General features: G+C 45.1%; 1 protein-coding gene across 1 annotated transcript; it reads left to right on the top strand.

The window, feature by feature from the left end:
* The first annotated feature begins 386 nt into the window (after positions 1–386).
* Positions 387–1,313, top strand: OR4E2 (olfactory receptor family 4 subfamily E member 2). Its single transcript, XM_017348405.4, has one exon. It carries the CDS (start codon positions 387–389, stop codon positions 1,311–1,313), a length of 927 nt encoding a protein of 308 aa, XP_017203894.3.
* The last annotated feature ends 14,088 nt before the right edge of the window (positions 1,314–15,401 follow it).

The raw sequence follows: 15,401 nt of genomic DNA, 5'->3' as shown, positions 1-15,401 counted from the left end.
TATTTATTTTGAAAGTCAGAGTTAACAGAGAGAGAGAGAGAGAGAGAGACAGGAGACAGAGAGAGAGAGAGAGAGAGAGACCATCCATCTGCTGGTTCACTCCCCAAATGGCCCCCAATGGCCAGGGCTGGGTCAGGCTGAAGCCAGGAGCCAGGAACTTCATCTAAGTCTCCTGCAAGGGTGGCAGGGGCCCAAGCACTTGGACCATCTCCCATTGCCTTTCTGGGCCATTAGCAGGGATCCAGACCAGAAGAGGAGCAGCTGGGACTCCATACAGGATGCTGTGGTGCAGTCTGCGGTGTTACCTGCTACTCCACAACACTGGTTCCTTAGAGCTGAATTATTCTTCATTTTCATGCAGCAGGTTCCTTTGGAGAGCTCACTGGATGGATGCTCTGAACCAAACAAGAGTGACTGAATTTGTCTTCTTGGGACTCACTGATAACTGGGTGCTGGAGATACTGTTTTTCATGGCATTCTCTGTCACCTACATGCTAACTCTTCTGGGAAATAGTCTCATTGTCCTTACCACAGTCTTTACTCCGCGTCTCCACACCCCCATGTATTTCTTCTTGAGCAACCTGTCCTTTATTGACATCTGTCACTCATCTGTCACCGTGCCCAAGATGCTGGAGGGCTTTGTTTTGGAGAGGAAGACTATTTCCTTTGACAACTGCATCGCTCAGCTCTTCTTCCTGCATCTTTTCGCCTGTGCTGAGATCTTTCTGCTCACCGTCATGGCGTACGACCGTTACGTGGCCATCTGCGCCCCACTGCACTACCCCCAGGTGATGAACATGAGGGTCTGTGTGCATCTTGTCTTTGCCCTCTGGCTGGGGGGGACCGTTCACTCTCTAGTGCAGACCTACTTGACCATCCGCCTACCTTACTGTGGCCCCAACATCATCGACAGCTACTTCTGTGATGTGCCCCCTGTCATCAAGCTGGCCTGCACAGACACATATCTTACAGGAATGCTCATTGTGTTCAACAGTGGAACCATCTCCCTCACTTGCTTCCTGGCCCTGGTCACTTCTTACACGGTCATCTTGGTTTCTCTTCGGAAACAGTCGGCTGAGGGGCGCCGGAAAGCCCTGTCGACGTGCTCCGCCCACTTCATGGTGGTGGCGCTCTTCTTTGGGCCGTGTATCTTCCTCTACACTCGGCCCGACAGCAGCTTCTCCACTGACAAGGTGGTGTCTGTCTTCTACACAGTGATCACCCCTTTGCTGAATCCTCTCATTTACACCTTGAGGAACGAGGAGGTAAAAAGTGCCATGAAGCAGCTGACGCAGAGACGAGTTTTTTCCTGATGCACCTTGGGATTGCAGACATAATTGTGCTCACATAATGAGAAAGCGAAGTAGGGAAAGTATAAGGTAAAACGGCACAAGGCAGGGCTGATTTCTGACCTACAGAGAGAAGCTATGACATGTACATGAGGCTGGTGTTGTGGTACAGCGGGTTAAGCTGCCTTCTGTGCTGCTGGCATCCCACAGGGCTGCTGGTTGGAATCCCAGCTGCTCCACTTACTATGCAGCTCCCTGCTAATGTGCCCTGGAAAGCAATGGAAGATGGCCCAAGTGTCTGGGCCCTTGCCATCTGTGTGAGCTACCTGGAAGGAACTCCTGGCTTGGCCTGGCCTAACCCTGGTCACGGTGGCCTTTTGGGAAGTGAACCAGCAGATGGAAGATCCATCTCTCTGTCTCTCTCTCTCTCTGTTTCTGTAACTCTGCTTTTCAAATAAATAAATCTTTATAAAAAAAAATCTATTACATGTAGGTCCAACACTGTGGCATAGCAGTAGTCACCACCTGAGGCACCAGCATCCCATATGGGTGCTGGTTTGAGTCCTGGCTGCTCCACTTCTGATCCAGCTCCCTGCTAATGTTCCTGGAAGAGCAGCGGAAGATGAACCAAGTTCTTGGGTCCCTGTACCCACACAGGAGACCAGACAGAAGCTCCTGGCTCCTGGCGTCTGATTGGCCCAGCTCTGGCCATTGCAGCCATTTGGAGAGTGGACCAGTGAATGGAAGATCTCTCTCTCTCTCTCTCCCTCTTCTCTCTCTTTGCATGTAGTGTAATTCCATCTTTCAAATAAATAAATAAATAAATCTTTTTTTTTTTAAAAACTTAGATCATGGTGAAATATGTAAGGAAAAAGAACCCCCAAAAGTTTCCAGAAGGCCTCTGTTTTCACCAGCAGAAGCACACAGTTTGGGGCCTGCAGTTCAGTTTCAGCCCCAGGAGCAGGCATGGCTGTGAGAAGCTCTCTCCTGATCTACTCTGTTCTGGGGGTTGTTGCCTCTGGGAAGCTGTACATCACAGCTGGGTTTTATACATTGTGATTCAATCTTGCTCTCAAATATGTTTTCCACAAATTAAATAAGCCTTTCTAATTTACATGAAATTAAACTTTGCTGCATTTGGATGTGATTCTTTCACTATGTCTAGGTCTGTTTTGTACTTTCTGTGATCGCAATGGCCCCAGCTGAGGCCAGGAGCCATGAGCTTCATCTGTGTCTCCCACATGGGTGGCAGGGGCCCAAGCATTTGGATCATCTTTGCTGTTTTTCCCAGGCCCTTAGCAGGGAACCGGATCAGAAGTGGAGTTGCTGGGACATGAGCTGGTGCCCATATCAGGGACTGGTGTTGCAGACGGTGGCTTTACTTGCAGCACCACAATGCCACCACCCTACCCCATGCAAAATAGTGTTTTAACTGCTGTGCTAAATGCCCACCTCAAGTTACAGAGAAAGGGAGAGACACAGAGAGAGGTCTTCCATCCCCTGGTTCTCTCCCCAAATGGCTACAATAGCTGGAGCTTTGTTGATCTGAAGACAGGAAACAGGAGCTTCTTCTGGGTCTCCCATGCAGCTTCAGGGGCCCAAGCACTTGGGCCATCCTCTGCTGCTTTCCCAGGCCATAGCAGAGACTTCAATTGGAAGAGGAGCAGCTGGGACTAGAATTGATGCCTGTGTGGAATGCTGGTGCCGCAGGAGGAGGCTTAACAGTATGCCACAGGCCAGCCCCGTTTTGTAAGTTTTGACAAAGGTATACATAAGCCTGTGTAACCACCTTCCTAATCAGACTACTGAAAATTTTCACCACCCCCAAAACTTACCTTTAGCCCCCTCCCAGCTATTCCCTCTATCTCCACTTAAGGATCCAAGGATCTGATTTTTGTTACTATAATAAGATTTGCCTTTCTTGGAGTTCATATAAATTGGATCATATGAGTACAGTACATACCCTTTTGTGTAGGGCTTCTTTTGCTTTCCTTGTTGTCTCTGAGATGAATCCATGTTTGGGTATCTGTAGTTTTTTTTTTTTTTTTAAGATTTATTTGTGTGTGTGTGTGTGTGTGTGTGTGTGTGTTTGTGTATGAGATAAAGTGAGAGAGAGCCAGCAAACGATCTCTCTGCCATCTGCTGGTTCACTCCCCAAATGACTGCAGTGGCTGGGGACAGGAGCCAGGAACTCCATCCAGGCCTACCACATTATTGCAAGGGCTCTGTACTTGGGCTGTTTTCTGCTGCTTTCCCAGGCACATTGGTAGGGAGTTTGATGGGAAGTGGAGCAGCTGGGACATGGACCAGTGCTCATGTGGGATGCCAGCATTGCAGGCGGCAGCTTAACCTGCTATGGCACAATGCCATGCCAGCCCCTATTTATGATTTTATATATATATATTAAGATTTATTTATTTATTTGAAAGACAGAGTTATAGAGAGGCAGAGGCGAGAGAGAGAGAGGTAGATCTTCCATCTGCTGGTTCACTCCTCAAATGGCTGCAATATACAGAGCTGGACCAATCCAAAGCCAGGAGCCAGGAGCTTCTTTCAGGTCTCCCACATGGGTGCAGGGGCCCAGGGACTTGGGCCATCCTCTACTGCTTTCCTAGGCCACAGCAGAGAGCTGGATCAGAAGTGGAACAACCAGAACTCAAACGGGTGCCCATATGGGATTCCAGCACTGCAGGCAGTGGCTTTAATTGCTATGCCACAGCATCAGCCCCTGTGATTTCAATTTTTATCTTTTTGCCATTGTGTGTATGTTTTGCATAGAAGATGTTTATTTGATATATATCTTGCCATTTTTTTTCATTCCATGTGTTGCAACTTAGTTTTCTTAATGGTATTTTTTGAAGAGCAGAAGTTGTAAATTTTGTTAAATCTAATTTATTAATTACTCAAAATTTTATAGTTCATACTTTTTGTGTCTTATGAAAGCTTTACCTACCTAAAACTTTTTCTCTTGGAAATTTTATAGTTTTAGCTTTGAATTCCAGATCTGTGATTCATATTTGTAAACGATGTATTTATTTATTTGAAAAGCTGAGTGACAGAGAGAGAGGAGAGATGGAAGGAGAGACAGAAAGAGAGAGAAGGAAATATCTTCCATCTGCTGCTTCACTCCTCTAATGGCTGCTACACCAAGTGTAGGCCAGGCTGAAGACAAGAGCCAGGAACTTCATCTTGGTGGGAGAGGCCCAAGAACTTGGGATAGCTTCTGATGCTTTTCCAGGCAGAGTAGTAGGGATCAGCTGGGACTCAAACTGATACCAAATACCTGCCCTGTAGGAAAATTTGAAATTACAAATTAGATTTGTTTTATAAAATACAGGACTATTTCCATTTTTCATTACTTCTTCAGTTGTTAAAATCTACACATTTGGAGAGAACGATCCAACATGGGAAGCGGGATACACAGCAGACTCATAGAATGGCAGATGTCCTAAACAGCACTCTGGCCTCAGAATTAGCCCTTAAAGCATTCTGATCTAGCTAAAAAGCCCATGAGAGTATTTCAGGCATGGGAAGCCAAGACACTCTGGCAAAAAAAAAAAAAAAAAGTGACTTAAATGAAAGATCTCTGTTAGTGAGATCCCAGCAGAAAGAATGGGCCATCAAAGAAGGAGGTACCTTTCTCTGAAGGGAGGAGAGACATTCCACTTTGATTATGGCCTTGTCTAAATAAGATTGGAGTTGGCGAACTCAAGAGACTTCCATAGCCTTGGCAACTCATGACAAGAGCCTAGTGTGATTACTGACGCAATAAATAAGAGTGTCAATTGTTAAATCAACAACAGGAGTCACTGTACACTTACTCCCCATGTAGGATCTCTGTCCTTAATGTGTTGTATTATGTGAATTAACGGTTTAACTAGTACTCAAACAGTACTTTACACTATGTGTTTCTGTGTGAGTGCAAACTGTTGAAATCTTTACTTGGTATATACTAAATTGATCTTCTGTATATAAAGATAATTGATAATGAATCTTGATGTGAATGGGATGGGAGAGGGAGTGGGAGATGGGATGGTTGCGGGTGGGAGGGTGGTTATGGGGGGAAAAAGCCGCTATAATCCAAAAGTTGTACTTTGGAAATTTATATTTATTAAATAAAAGTTAAAAAAATTAGGTAAGTACAAAAAAAACTATGCTGTTTGAGGGAGTCTGCCTGTTATACTTTTTTATGTAAATGGTAACATTATTTTAAATGGGAAAGGTTGAGGGAGTTTTTCTTCCCTCTAGGTGGGAACTAAATGTTCTATTTAATCGTGCTACATTTGAGACCCTTTCTGGATACCCAAGTGTGATGGCATATGAGTTTCAGGACAGAGGTGAGGTCTAGAGAGAAACTCAAGGGATCAATAGCAGATCAAGTTTTTAAAGTCATAGGATTGGATGAGATCACTAGGGAAATTATGTATATAAAGAAGACTAAGAAATGAAGCCTTAGGCAAACCTTTCAGGCTTATATTTTTAAACAAAATCTTTTAATTCCATTTTCAATTAACTTTTTCTTTGAAAGGCAAAGATAAAGAGAGACAGGGAGACAGAGATGACAGAACTCCCATTTGCTGGTTTACTCCCCCAAAGTCCACATCAGCTAAAGCCAGGAGCTAGGAACTCAATCCAGGTCTCCCAGGTGGGTGGCAAAGGCCTAACTAGTTGAGCCATCACTTGGTACCTCCCAGGGTTTGCATTCCCAGGAAGCTGGAATTGGGAGCTATAGCCAGAACTCAGATCCAAGCACTCTGATATGAAACATGGGTAATAGAACTGATGGCTTAACCAATTTTTCAAATTCCCACCCTGAAACCCAATTTTTTTAAAAAAAAGATTTACTTATTTATTTGAAAGTTGGAGTTAGAGAGAGGGAGAGACAGAGATCTTTCAACTGCTGGTTTACTCCCCAAACAGCCACAACAGCCAGGGTTGGGCCAGGCCAAAGCTAGGATCCAGGAGCTTCTTCCAGGTCTCCCATGTGGGTGCAGGGGCCCAAGCATTGGGGTCATCTTTCATTGCTTTCCCAGGGAGCTGGATAAGAACTGGGACAGCCAGGACTGGAACCGGTACTCAGGGGATGCTGGCGCTGCAGGCAGCAGATTAACCCACTACGCCACAATGCCAGCCCCCCTTTCTATTCACTTATATATTATTAATTTTTCCCAAGGCTTATTTCTTAAGCTTTATTAGGTTGGCTGTATAATCTCTTTTACTCAAGGGTTATTTTAGTTCCACTCCTAATATGCATACGTGGCCTTTTAGGTCTCTACTAGTGTCTGGAGATCCCCGCCTCATGGTATTGATGCCTTTGCATAATGTCATTTGCTTGAGAGTGGACAGGATGTGTAACAGCAAAAGACTATGGCAAAGATGAAGGCGTATCCTTTCTATGATTAGTTTAGATTTGATGGTGACTTTTTTTTTCTTTTAAGATTTATTTATTTATTTAAAAGGCAGAGTTAGAGAGAGGCAGAGGCAGAGATTAAAGAGAGAGGTCTTCCATCCACTGGATTGCTCTCCAGAGCTGAGCTTATTTGAAGCCAGGAGCCAGGAAATTCCTCTGGGTCTTCCGCATAAGTGCAGGGGCCCAAGGACTTGAGTCACCTTCTACTGCTTTCCCAGGCCATAGCAGAGAGCTGGATCAGAAATGGAGCAGCCGGGACTTGAACCAGTGCCCACATGGGATACCAGCACTGCAGGTCATGGCTTTTACCTGCTATGCCACAGTATCAGCCCTGTGTCCTTGTCCTTGTCCTTGTCCTTCTTCTTTTAAAGATTTATTTATTTGAAAGGCAGAGTTACAGACAAGCAGAGGAGAGGCAGAAGCAGAGAGAGAGGTCTTCCATTTGCTGGTTCACTCCCCAGATGGCCATAATGGCCGGAGCTGTCCAGTCCGGTGCCAGGAGCCTTCCCCAGGTCTCCCACAGGGCTGCAAGGGCCCAAGGACTCTGGCCGTCCTCCACTGCCTTCTCAGGCCACAGCAGAGCGCTGGGTCAGAAGTGGAGCAGCTGGGATTTGAACCGGCCATTGCAGGCAGCGGCTTGACCTGCCTTGCTACAGTGCTAGCCCCGGAACTATAATTCTTACCTCCACTTGATATTTTAGGGAAGGCTTATTATGTCGCTCTTCATCTGTGAGAAAGAGCCGGCTACGCTGGGGGTGGGGTGGGGTGGGGGATGGCCTCTGGGGGTAGGCCACACCCCAGCATCCCAGGGTAAGCATCTTGAGTGGAATATGGTGGAGCCGGCCTCTGTCAGCTTGACACAGCTGTGGCTCATGGGGCGCCAGGAACGTGCCTGGTGGTTTTGGCCGCGACCCACTGGCGTTTGTTTACTCGGTCACTATTTAACGCTGTGTGCTTCCGGCGAGCTGCGTGGATTACAGGATCCATCTACAGGTGGCCGGTGGTCACGCTGGTGAGTAAGCGCAAACAGTTCTCCCTTGGGGAGGTCTGGTGGTTTTCTTTGGAATTAGGAAATGTTATGTGTGAGTGCTCTCGGACTCTGGGCTCCTGTAATGTGAAAATATTGAAGGAGATTCGTCCCCGTAAAGTGTTCAAGGAGATTTTCGCCTGACCAACAACTCCACTGCGGCTTTGTGAGAGGCCTGAGGCGGAATTTGTCTAAGCTATGCCTGACCTACAGGACCCGTGAGATCATCACTGCTGTTTTACGTTGCTGAGTTTGTGGTAACTTGTTAAACAGTAATTTACAATTAGTTATATGTCTCATGTCCATAGCAAACTAGTTATTGCAATTATTACAAAATGTCAATTTTAGGGGGATGATATAGGCTTCTTTTCTTTTTTTAAAGATCTGTCTACTTATTTGAAAGTTAGAGAAGAGGGAGATTTTCCATCTGCTGGTTTACAGATTGCCACACCACTGGGGCTGGGCTGGGCTGAAGCTAGGAGCAAGGAGCTTCTTCCAGGTCTCCCATGGGGGTAACAGGCATCTAAGTACTCGGGCCATCTTCCCTTACTTTTCGCAGGCCATCAGCAGGGATCTGGATTGGAAGTAGAGCAGCCGGGACTCGAACCGGCTGCCCATATGGAACATTAGCATCAGACGGTGCAGTCAGCGGCTTAACCCGCTATGACACAACACTGGCTCCCGCTACAGACATCTGTTATTCAGTACCCCCCCAGATCCTGTTTTTGCACACAGAATGGGCAATGACCACAAAAGTTACTTTTGTTTTTACTCTCTCGAGGTAGGACTATTCATCACTCTTCTTTCTGTATACTTATTTACTTAAAAAAAGATTTACTTACTTGTTTGAAAGGCAGAGTGACAGGGAGAAACAGATTTCTATCAGCTAGTTCACTCCTCAAGTGGCCATGGAATGGAAGCAGAGCAGCGGGGACTCACACTAGCGCTTCAACATGGGATGCCCGCATCACAAGCAGTGGGTTCACCCACTGTGCCAAAGCATCGGCTCCTGTTGACTTATTTTTGACAGGCAGAGAGACAGAATGAGCTCCCACCTGAAGGTTCACTCCCCAAATGCCCGCAATGATTGATAGGAAGGGATGTTATATAAAGATTCTGTTACTGAAAATTCCTACACTCAAAAGCCCAGATAATTTTTGGGCAGAATTTTATGATGGTTGTATCACTTCCATTTTAATTAGAAAGTAAATAAAAGGCAAACAATAAGTCACTATTAGAGAAGTAATTCAAAAGCACAATAATGCACAAGTGGATTAGCTCCTCAATTCAAAATTGTAAACTGAATGTCTTTTATAAGAAAGCATTTTTTTTTTCAATCTAAGGGAATGAAAAATGTGAGCTTGTCCCAGGTCTTAAAATTGTGGATAATAACTAAAATAGAAGACAGGAAGTGACAGGCCTGGTAAGAAAGATGTAGATATATTTCTGAGCAAGTCTATTAGTGGGATAAATTTTCTGTTGGGGAGAGGAGAGAAGGAGTCAAGAATTTGGCTTTAAGATTCACTTGACAGATGAGTAAAAATTGAACTTAAGATCCGGGAAGGAGAAAAAGACTGAGAGAGCAAGTATTTGTGTGTGTGTTTTTAAAGATTTATTTATTTATTTCAAAGTCAGAGTTACACAGAGAGAGAAGGAGAAGCAGAGATGGAGATAGAGATAGATAGATAGAGAGAGAGATAGAGATAGAGATAGAGATAGATAGAGAGAGAGAATGGGAAGTGGAGCAGCTGGGACTCAAACTGGAGTCCATATGGGATTCCGGCAGTACAGGTCACGGCTTTACCCTCTATGCCACAGCACTGGCCCCGAGAGCAAGTATTTGATGACTTGAAAGCAGCTGAGTGTGGCTTAGTTATTCCTGGAGAATAGGATAAATAGAAGCGTGGTAAAGGGTACGTGCCTGGGAGAGAGAGTTGTGGAGTGTTTTTGGTAACTGAAATAGAAATTTAGACTTTATTTAATGGTGGTTGGGGATGCATCCTCTCATGCATGATTCCAATAAATTTGGGGGAATCCTTCTTTTTTCATCTAATAAAGTTTCATTTTTCCAGATGTACAATTAATTGGCCTTGTTCATGTCATCTCCATCCTTGGTAAATTACTCAAGCTCGGGGCTGGCGCTGTGGCTCCCCTTGGTTAATCTGCCTGCGGCGCCGGCGTCCCATGTGGGCGCTAGGTTCTAGTCCCGGGTGCTCCTCTTCCGGTCCAGCTCTCTGCTGTGGCCCGGGAGTGCAGTGGAGGATGGCCCAAGTCCTTGGGCCCTGCACCCACATGGGAGACCAGGAGGAAGCGCCTGGCTCCTGGCTTCAGATCGGCACAGCAGTAGCGGCCATTTGGGGGGTGAACCAACAGAAGGAGGACCTTTCTCTCTGTCTCTTTCTCTCACTGTCTAACTCTGCCTGTCAAAAAAAAAACTACTCAAGCTCTGTGCTTTGAAACCAATTTGATGTCTTCTCAGGAGCTTCTGAAGGGCTCTTCTGGCTAGGGACCCAATAATTTTCACTCAGAGACCACAGCTGGAGTTGGGAGCTTATAGTTAGGACAGACTGTGTAAGGAAGTTCCTAAGTACCTTTGTCCAGCAAAACCAGGTTATTGAGCTTGTCCCGAACTTTGCCTCTGGACCACTTCTTCTTTTTGGCCTTGCTTTCAGACTTGTTCATGGGGTTTCATCTTTCTTGGCTGGGTTTTCAGCATCTTTCTTCTTCTTGTCCTTGAGTTTCATGGTAAAATTTGACAGCTTCAGCCTTGCAAGATGTCAGTTAAAAAAGCAGGAATTCTCCTTTTTTGGAATGGCTACATCTCCGTAAAGTAACAAGATATGACTCTTAGAATGTTGTGCCTTATGTAGTGATTGGTTTGCCAGGATGTCAGAGAATTAAAAACCACAGGTACCTAAAATATCCTGCTAGAATGAAGTGCCATCAATCCACACCTGGATGCTGGCCACTATTTTCCTTTTGAGTGCCTGAGTCTGTTAAACTAAATTCTGGTGTCAATCTCGCCACCTGAATCTTTTAACAGTGATTTCTTTCATCCCACAAACCACAGTGGCTAGAGTAGTATATTAAATACTGAGCATAAAAATCATCTTATCTGGAGATCTTTTTAATATGCAGATTTTGATTGAGTAGGTCTGGATCAGGGCCTGAGAGTCTTCTTCTTTTTCTTTTTTTGAGATTTATTTATTTGAAAGAGTTACAGAGAAAGGAAAAGACAGACACAGAGAGATCATCCATCTGCAGGTTCATTCCCCAAGTGGCTGCAATGCACAGGGCTGAGCCAGGAGCTTCTTGGTTTCCCCCATGGATGACAGGGGCCCAAACACTTGGACCATCTTCCACTGCTTTTCCTAGGCCATTAAAAGGGAGCTGGTTTGAAAGTGGAGCAGCTGGGACTCAAACTGGTGCCTATATGGGAAGATGGTGTTGCAGGTGGTGGCTTAACCCACTATGCTATAATGCTGGCTCCCTGATTCTTCATTTCTAACAAGCATCCAGGCAATGCTGATGCTGCTGGTCCTAAGACCACATTTTGAATATACAAAATCTAGAAAATAACCACACAACCTTTCCCAATCCTTCAGACCCAAAGCTTTTACCTAATGTTCTTGAGATTTCTATATGGTTTTTACCATTAACAAAATAAATGAAGTGAATGGTGGCAAAAATACACTGTCTGTTCCTCCTCTATCTTCTTTTCTTTTTTTAAAGATTTATTTATTTATTTGAAAGAGAGAGAGAGAGAAAGAGAGAGAGAGAGAGATCTTCCATCTGCTGGTTCACTCCCCAAATGGCAACAACAAACTGAACTAGGCCAGGCCGAAAATGGGAGGCAGGAGCTTCCTCTGGTTCTCCCACGAGGGTGCAGGGACCCAAGGACTTGGGCCATCTTCTGCTGCTTTCCCAGGCCATAGCAGAGAGCTGGATCGGAAGTAGAGCAGCCACATCTCAAACTGGCACTTATATGGGATGCTGGCAATTGCAGGCAACATCTTTACCCACTATACCACAGCACTAGCCCCTCTTCCTCTATTTTCTAAAAATGTTATTTATGGCAACTTAAAATATCAGAAAATAAGTAATGGTAGTATTAGGGGCCTGTGTTGTGGCTCAGAGCATTAAATTGCTACTGCCTCTGATGCTGGCATCCCGTTTAGGGACTGGTTCAAGTCCCAGCTTCTCCGTTTCCCATCTAGTTCTCTGCTAATGCACCTGAGAAAGCAGTAGAAGATGGCCCAAGTACTTGGGCCCCTGCATCTACATGGGAGATCCAGAAGAAGCTCTTGGCTCCTGGCTAGGATTGGTCCAGCTCTGGCCATTGCGGCCATCTGGGGAGTGAACCATCAGATGGAGGATCTCTCTATCTCTCTGCCTTTCTCTCTATATGGGATATCTCAATAGAATTCTGGGCTCCTAGCTTTGGTCTAGCCCAGCCCAGGCCATTGTAGCCATTTCACGAGTGAACTAGTGGATGGTAGATCTCTGTTTCTCTCTGTCATGCTGCCTTTCAAATAAATATTTAAGAAGAAAAAAATAAATGATATTCAATAAAGTAGAAATCAGAATTTATAAGATAAATATTTAAAGATTGCTTAGATTTACATAATTTCAGAGCTGTTGAGTTCCTGAATTAACTGGTTTCACTTTTTTATTATAATTTTTATTTTATTTTATTTTATTTTTATTTTTTTTTGACAGGCAGAGTGGACAGTGAGAGAGAGAGACAGAGAGAAAAGTCTTCCTTTTTGCCATTGGTTCACCCTCCAATGGCCGCCGCGGCTGGTGCACCGCGCTGATCTGATGGCAGGAGCCAGGTACTTATCCTGGTCTCCCATGGGGTGCAGGGCCCAAGTACTTGGGCCATCCTCCACTGCACTCCCGGGCCACAGCAGAGAGCTGGCCTGGAAGAGGGGCAACCGGGACAGAATCCGGCGCCCTGACCGGGACTAGAAGCTGGTGTGCCGGCGCCGCAAGGCGGAGGATTAGCCTAGTGAGCTGCGGCGCCGGCAACTGGTTCACTCCTGAAATGGCTTCAATGGCTGGAGCTGGGCTGATTCGAAGCCAGGAGCTTCTTCAGGGTCTCCCATGTGGATGTAGAGGGCCCAAGGACTTGGACCATCTTCCACTGCTTTCTCGGGCCATTAGTCAAGAGCTAGATTGGAAGTGGAGCAGCTGGGACACAAACCTGTGCCTATATGGGATTCTCGCACTGCAGGTGGAGGCTTTACTTCGCCGCAGCATCAGCTCCACCAAAATGATTTTTTAAAATGATCTTTTAATTCTATTTTCATGAACTTTTTTGAAGTCACCTTCTGTTTTTCTCTTAGTTCTTATGGCAATATTGGGTGACTATTAAAGGTTTAGCAATGCTTAATTGAATGGATTCTATGTATTACATTCAAAGTAATATGATTTTTAGAAATTTTCGTTTGTTTGAAAGGCAGCATGACAGCGAAAGAGACTTGGGTAGATCTCCCATCTGCTGGTTTATTTCTGAAATGCCTGTAACAGCTGGGACTGGGCCAGGCTGAAGCCAGGAGCCTGGAACTCAACCTGGGTTTCTCTCACCATGGCAGAGGCTCAAGTACTTGAGCTATTACCTGCTGCCCCCCGAAGTGCTCACTATCAGGAACCAGGAATCTGGAACGGGAAGCAGAACCAGGACTTGAACCAGGCACTCTGGTATGGGTAGAGTGTCCCGAGCAGCATCTTAACTGCTGCACCAACACCTGTTCCCACAAATAATGTTCTGAAAACACCAATCATATCCTGTCACTTCTGTGCTTAGACCAGTCTGGTGGCTTCTCATTGGACTGAAAAAGATTCCAAATTCCCTGAGAAAGCACAGAAGGGTTCTCACGACCTCTCCACCATCACTCTCTTGCCGTTCTCAGCCTTCTATTCTGAGTTTTAAACACACTGATCTTTGCTCACATCTTGGAACAAGCCAAGCTGTTTCCCAAAGCAGCTGTTTGCACCAGCCATTCCTCTAAGTAGAATGTTCCTCACCTCTGTTTTTCTCATCTTCATTCAGCCTAAGGTAACTTCCTCCCGGAGGCCCTCCTTGATCACTCCTTCTAAAGATAGTCTCTTCCATACTCTCCAGTAGTCCTGTTCTTTTACAGAATTTGTCAAAGTAGTGATTAAACTTATTTTGTTCACATTTTTGGCTTCTATTTCACTAGATTCCACATGCCACGAAGGAAGAGGCTATGTGAGTCTCTTTAAAAACCTATTACCCTAGTGTCAAAGAGATTTCACAAATAAGACCAGTGTCGGCAAATAATGAAGGAAGACTTGAAAGGGAGAGAATGATCCTGCAGGGGAAGCAGGACACACGGCAGACTCATAGAATGGCAAACACCCTAAACAGCACTTCAGCCTCAGAATCAACCCTTGGGGCATTTGTATCTGGCTAAAAGGCCCATAAGAGTCTCACAGGCATGGAAAGCCAAGACACTGTGGCAAAAACAACCTAAATGAAAGATCATGGTGAACAAGACCCCAGCGGAAGGAACAGGCCATCAAGGAGGGAGGCGCCATTCTCTGAAGGGAGGAAGGAGCCTCCACTGTGATGTGGCCTTGACTAAACAAGTTCAGAGTTGGTGAACTCAAGGGGCTTCCATAGCCTCGACAGCTCATGGCAAGAGCCTTGGGTGATTGCTGACGTCATAAATAAGAGTGTCAATTGGTAAATCAACAACAGGAGTCACTGGGCACATGCTCCCCACATAGGATCTCTGTCCTTAATGTGTTTTACTATGAGAGTTAAAGATAACACTACTAGTTGAACAATACTCTGTATCTTGTGTGGTTGTGTGAGTGCAGTCTGTTGAAATCTTTGCTTAGTATATACTAAGTTGATCTTCTGTATATAAAGATAATTGAAAATGAAACTTGATGAAGGGTGAGATGGGTGGGGGAGTGGGAGAGGTGAGGGCTGCTAGAGGGAGGGAGGTTGGGGGCGGGAAAAGCCACAACAATGCAAAAGTTGCACTTTGTAAATTCACGTTTATTAAATAAAAAAAATGAAAAAGAAAAAAAAACCTATTACTCTAGTACCTCACACATAATAAGTACTCAGTCAAATTTTGTCAAATGAATGAGTAATAAAACACCCCTATGTCATTGCTCTAAGGGCGGATCTTTCCAGGACACCTTAGAGTAGCAATAACTTCAGTGGTTCAGGGTTTCTTTGTCACCAAACTCACCTGTGTATTCACTTTGTCTAATTTACCAGTGTTTGCTAAACTGTTTAGCCAAGAACCTGAGTGGGTGATGTAGGCCAGGACTGCCCAGAAATCTGACGGCTTCTTTAGGACTTGATTATCAATCCTGGCAAAAAAGCACGGAGAGGCAGCATGATGTGATGAAAATTGGTTGAATTTTTGTTCATACATTTGAGTCCACATCCTCCTTCCCCCACTTCCTAGCTGGTGACGTTGCACATGCTGTTTACTCTCTCTGGGTTCTAGTTGGTTTTTGTACAGACAAGTGTAGTAACTATACCAGGACTGTTGCAAGAATTAAGTAATCTTCCTTTTGATGTAATTGTCAGATATTGGGCTGGAGAGTAACTTTGTCAGTCATATAGTCTGATGCATGTGCTGTTTGATTTATTCTCTGCACCAGCATCCCAAGGGCTTAGACGTTT

This window comes from Oryctolagus cuniculus, chromosome 12 (assembly GCF_051225735.1).
Source record: "Oryctolagus cuniculus isolate XC-2025 breed Fujian yellow rabbit chromosome 12, ASM5122573v1, whole genome shotgun sequence".
Lineage (NCBI taxonomy): Eukaryota > Metazoa > Chordata > Mammalia > Lagomorpha > Leporidae > Oryctolagus > Oryctolagus cuniculus.
This window is presented reverse-complemented; position numbering and strand designations above follow the sequence as displayed.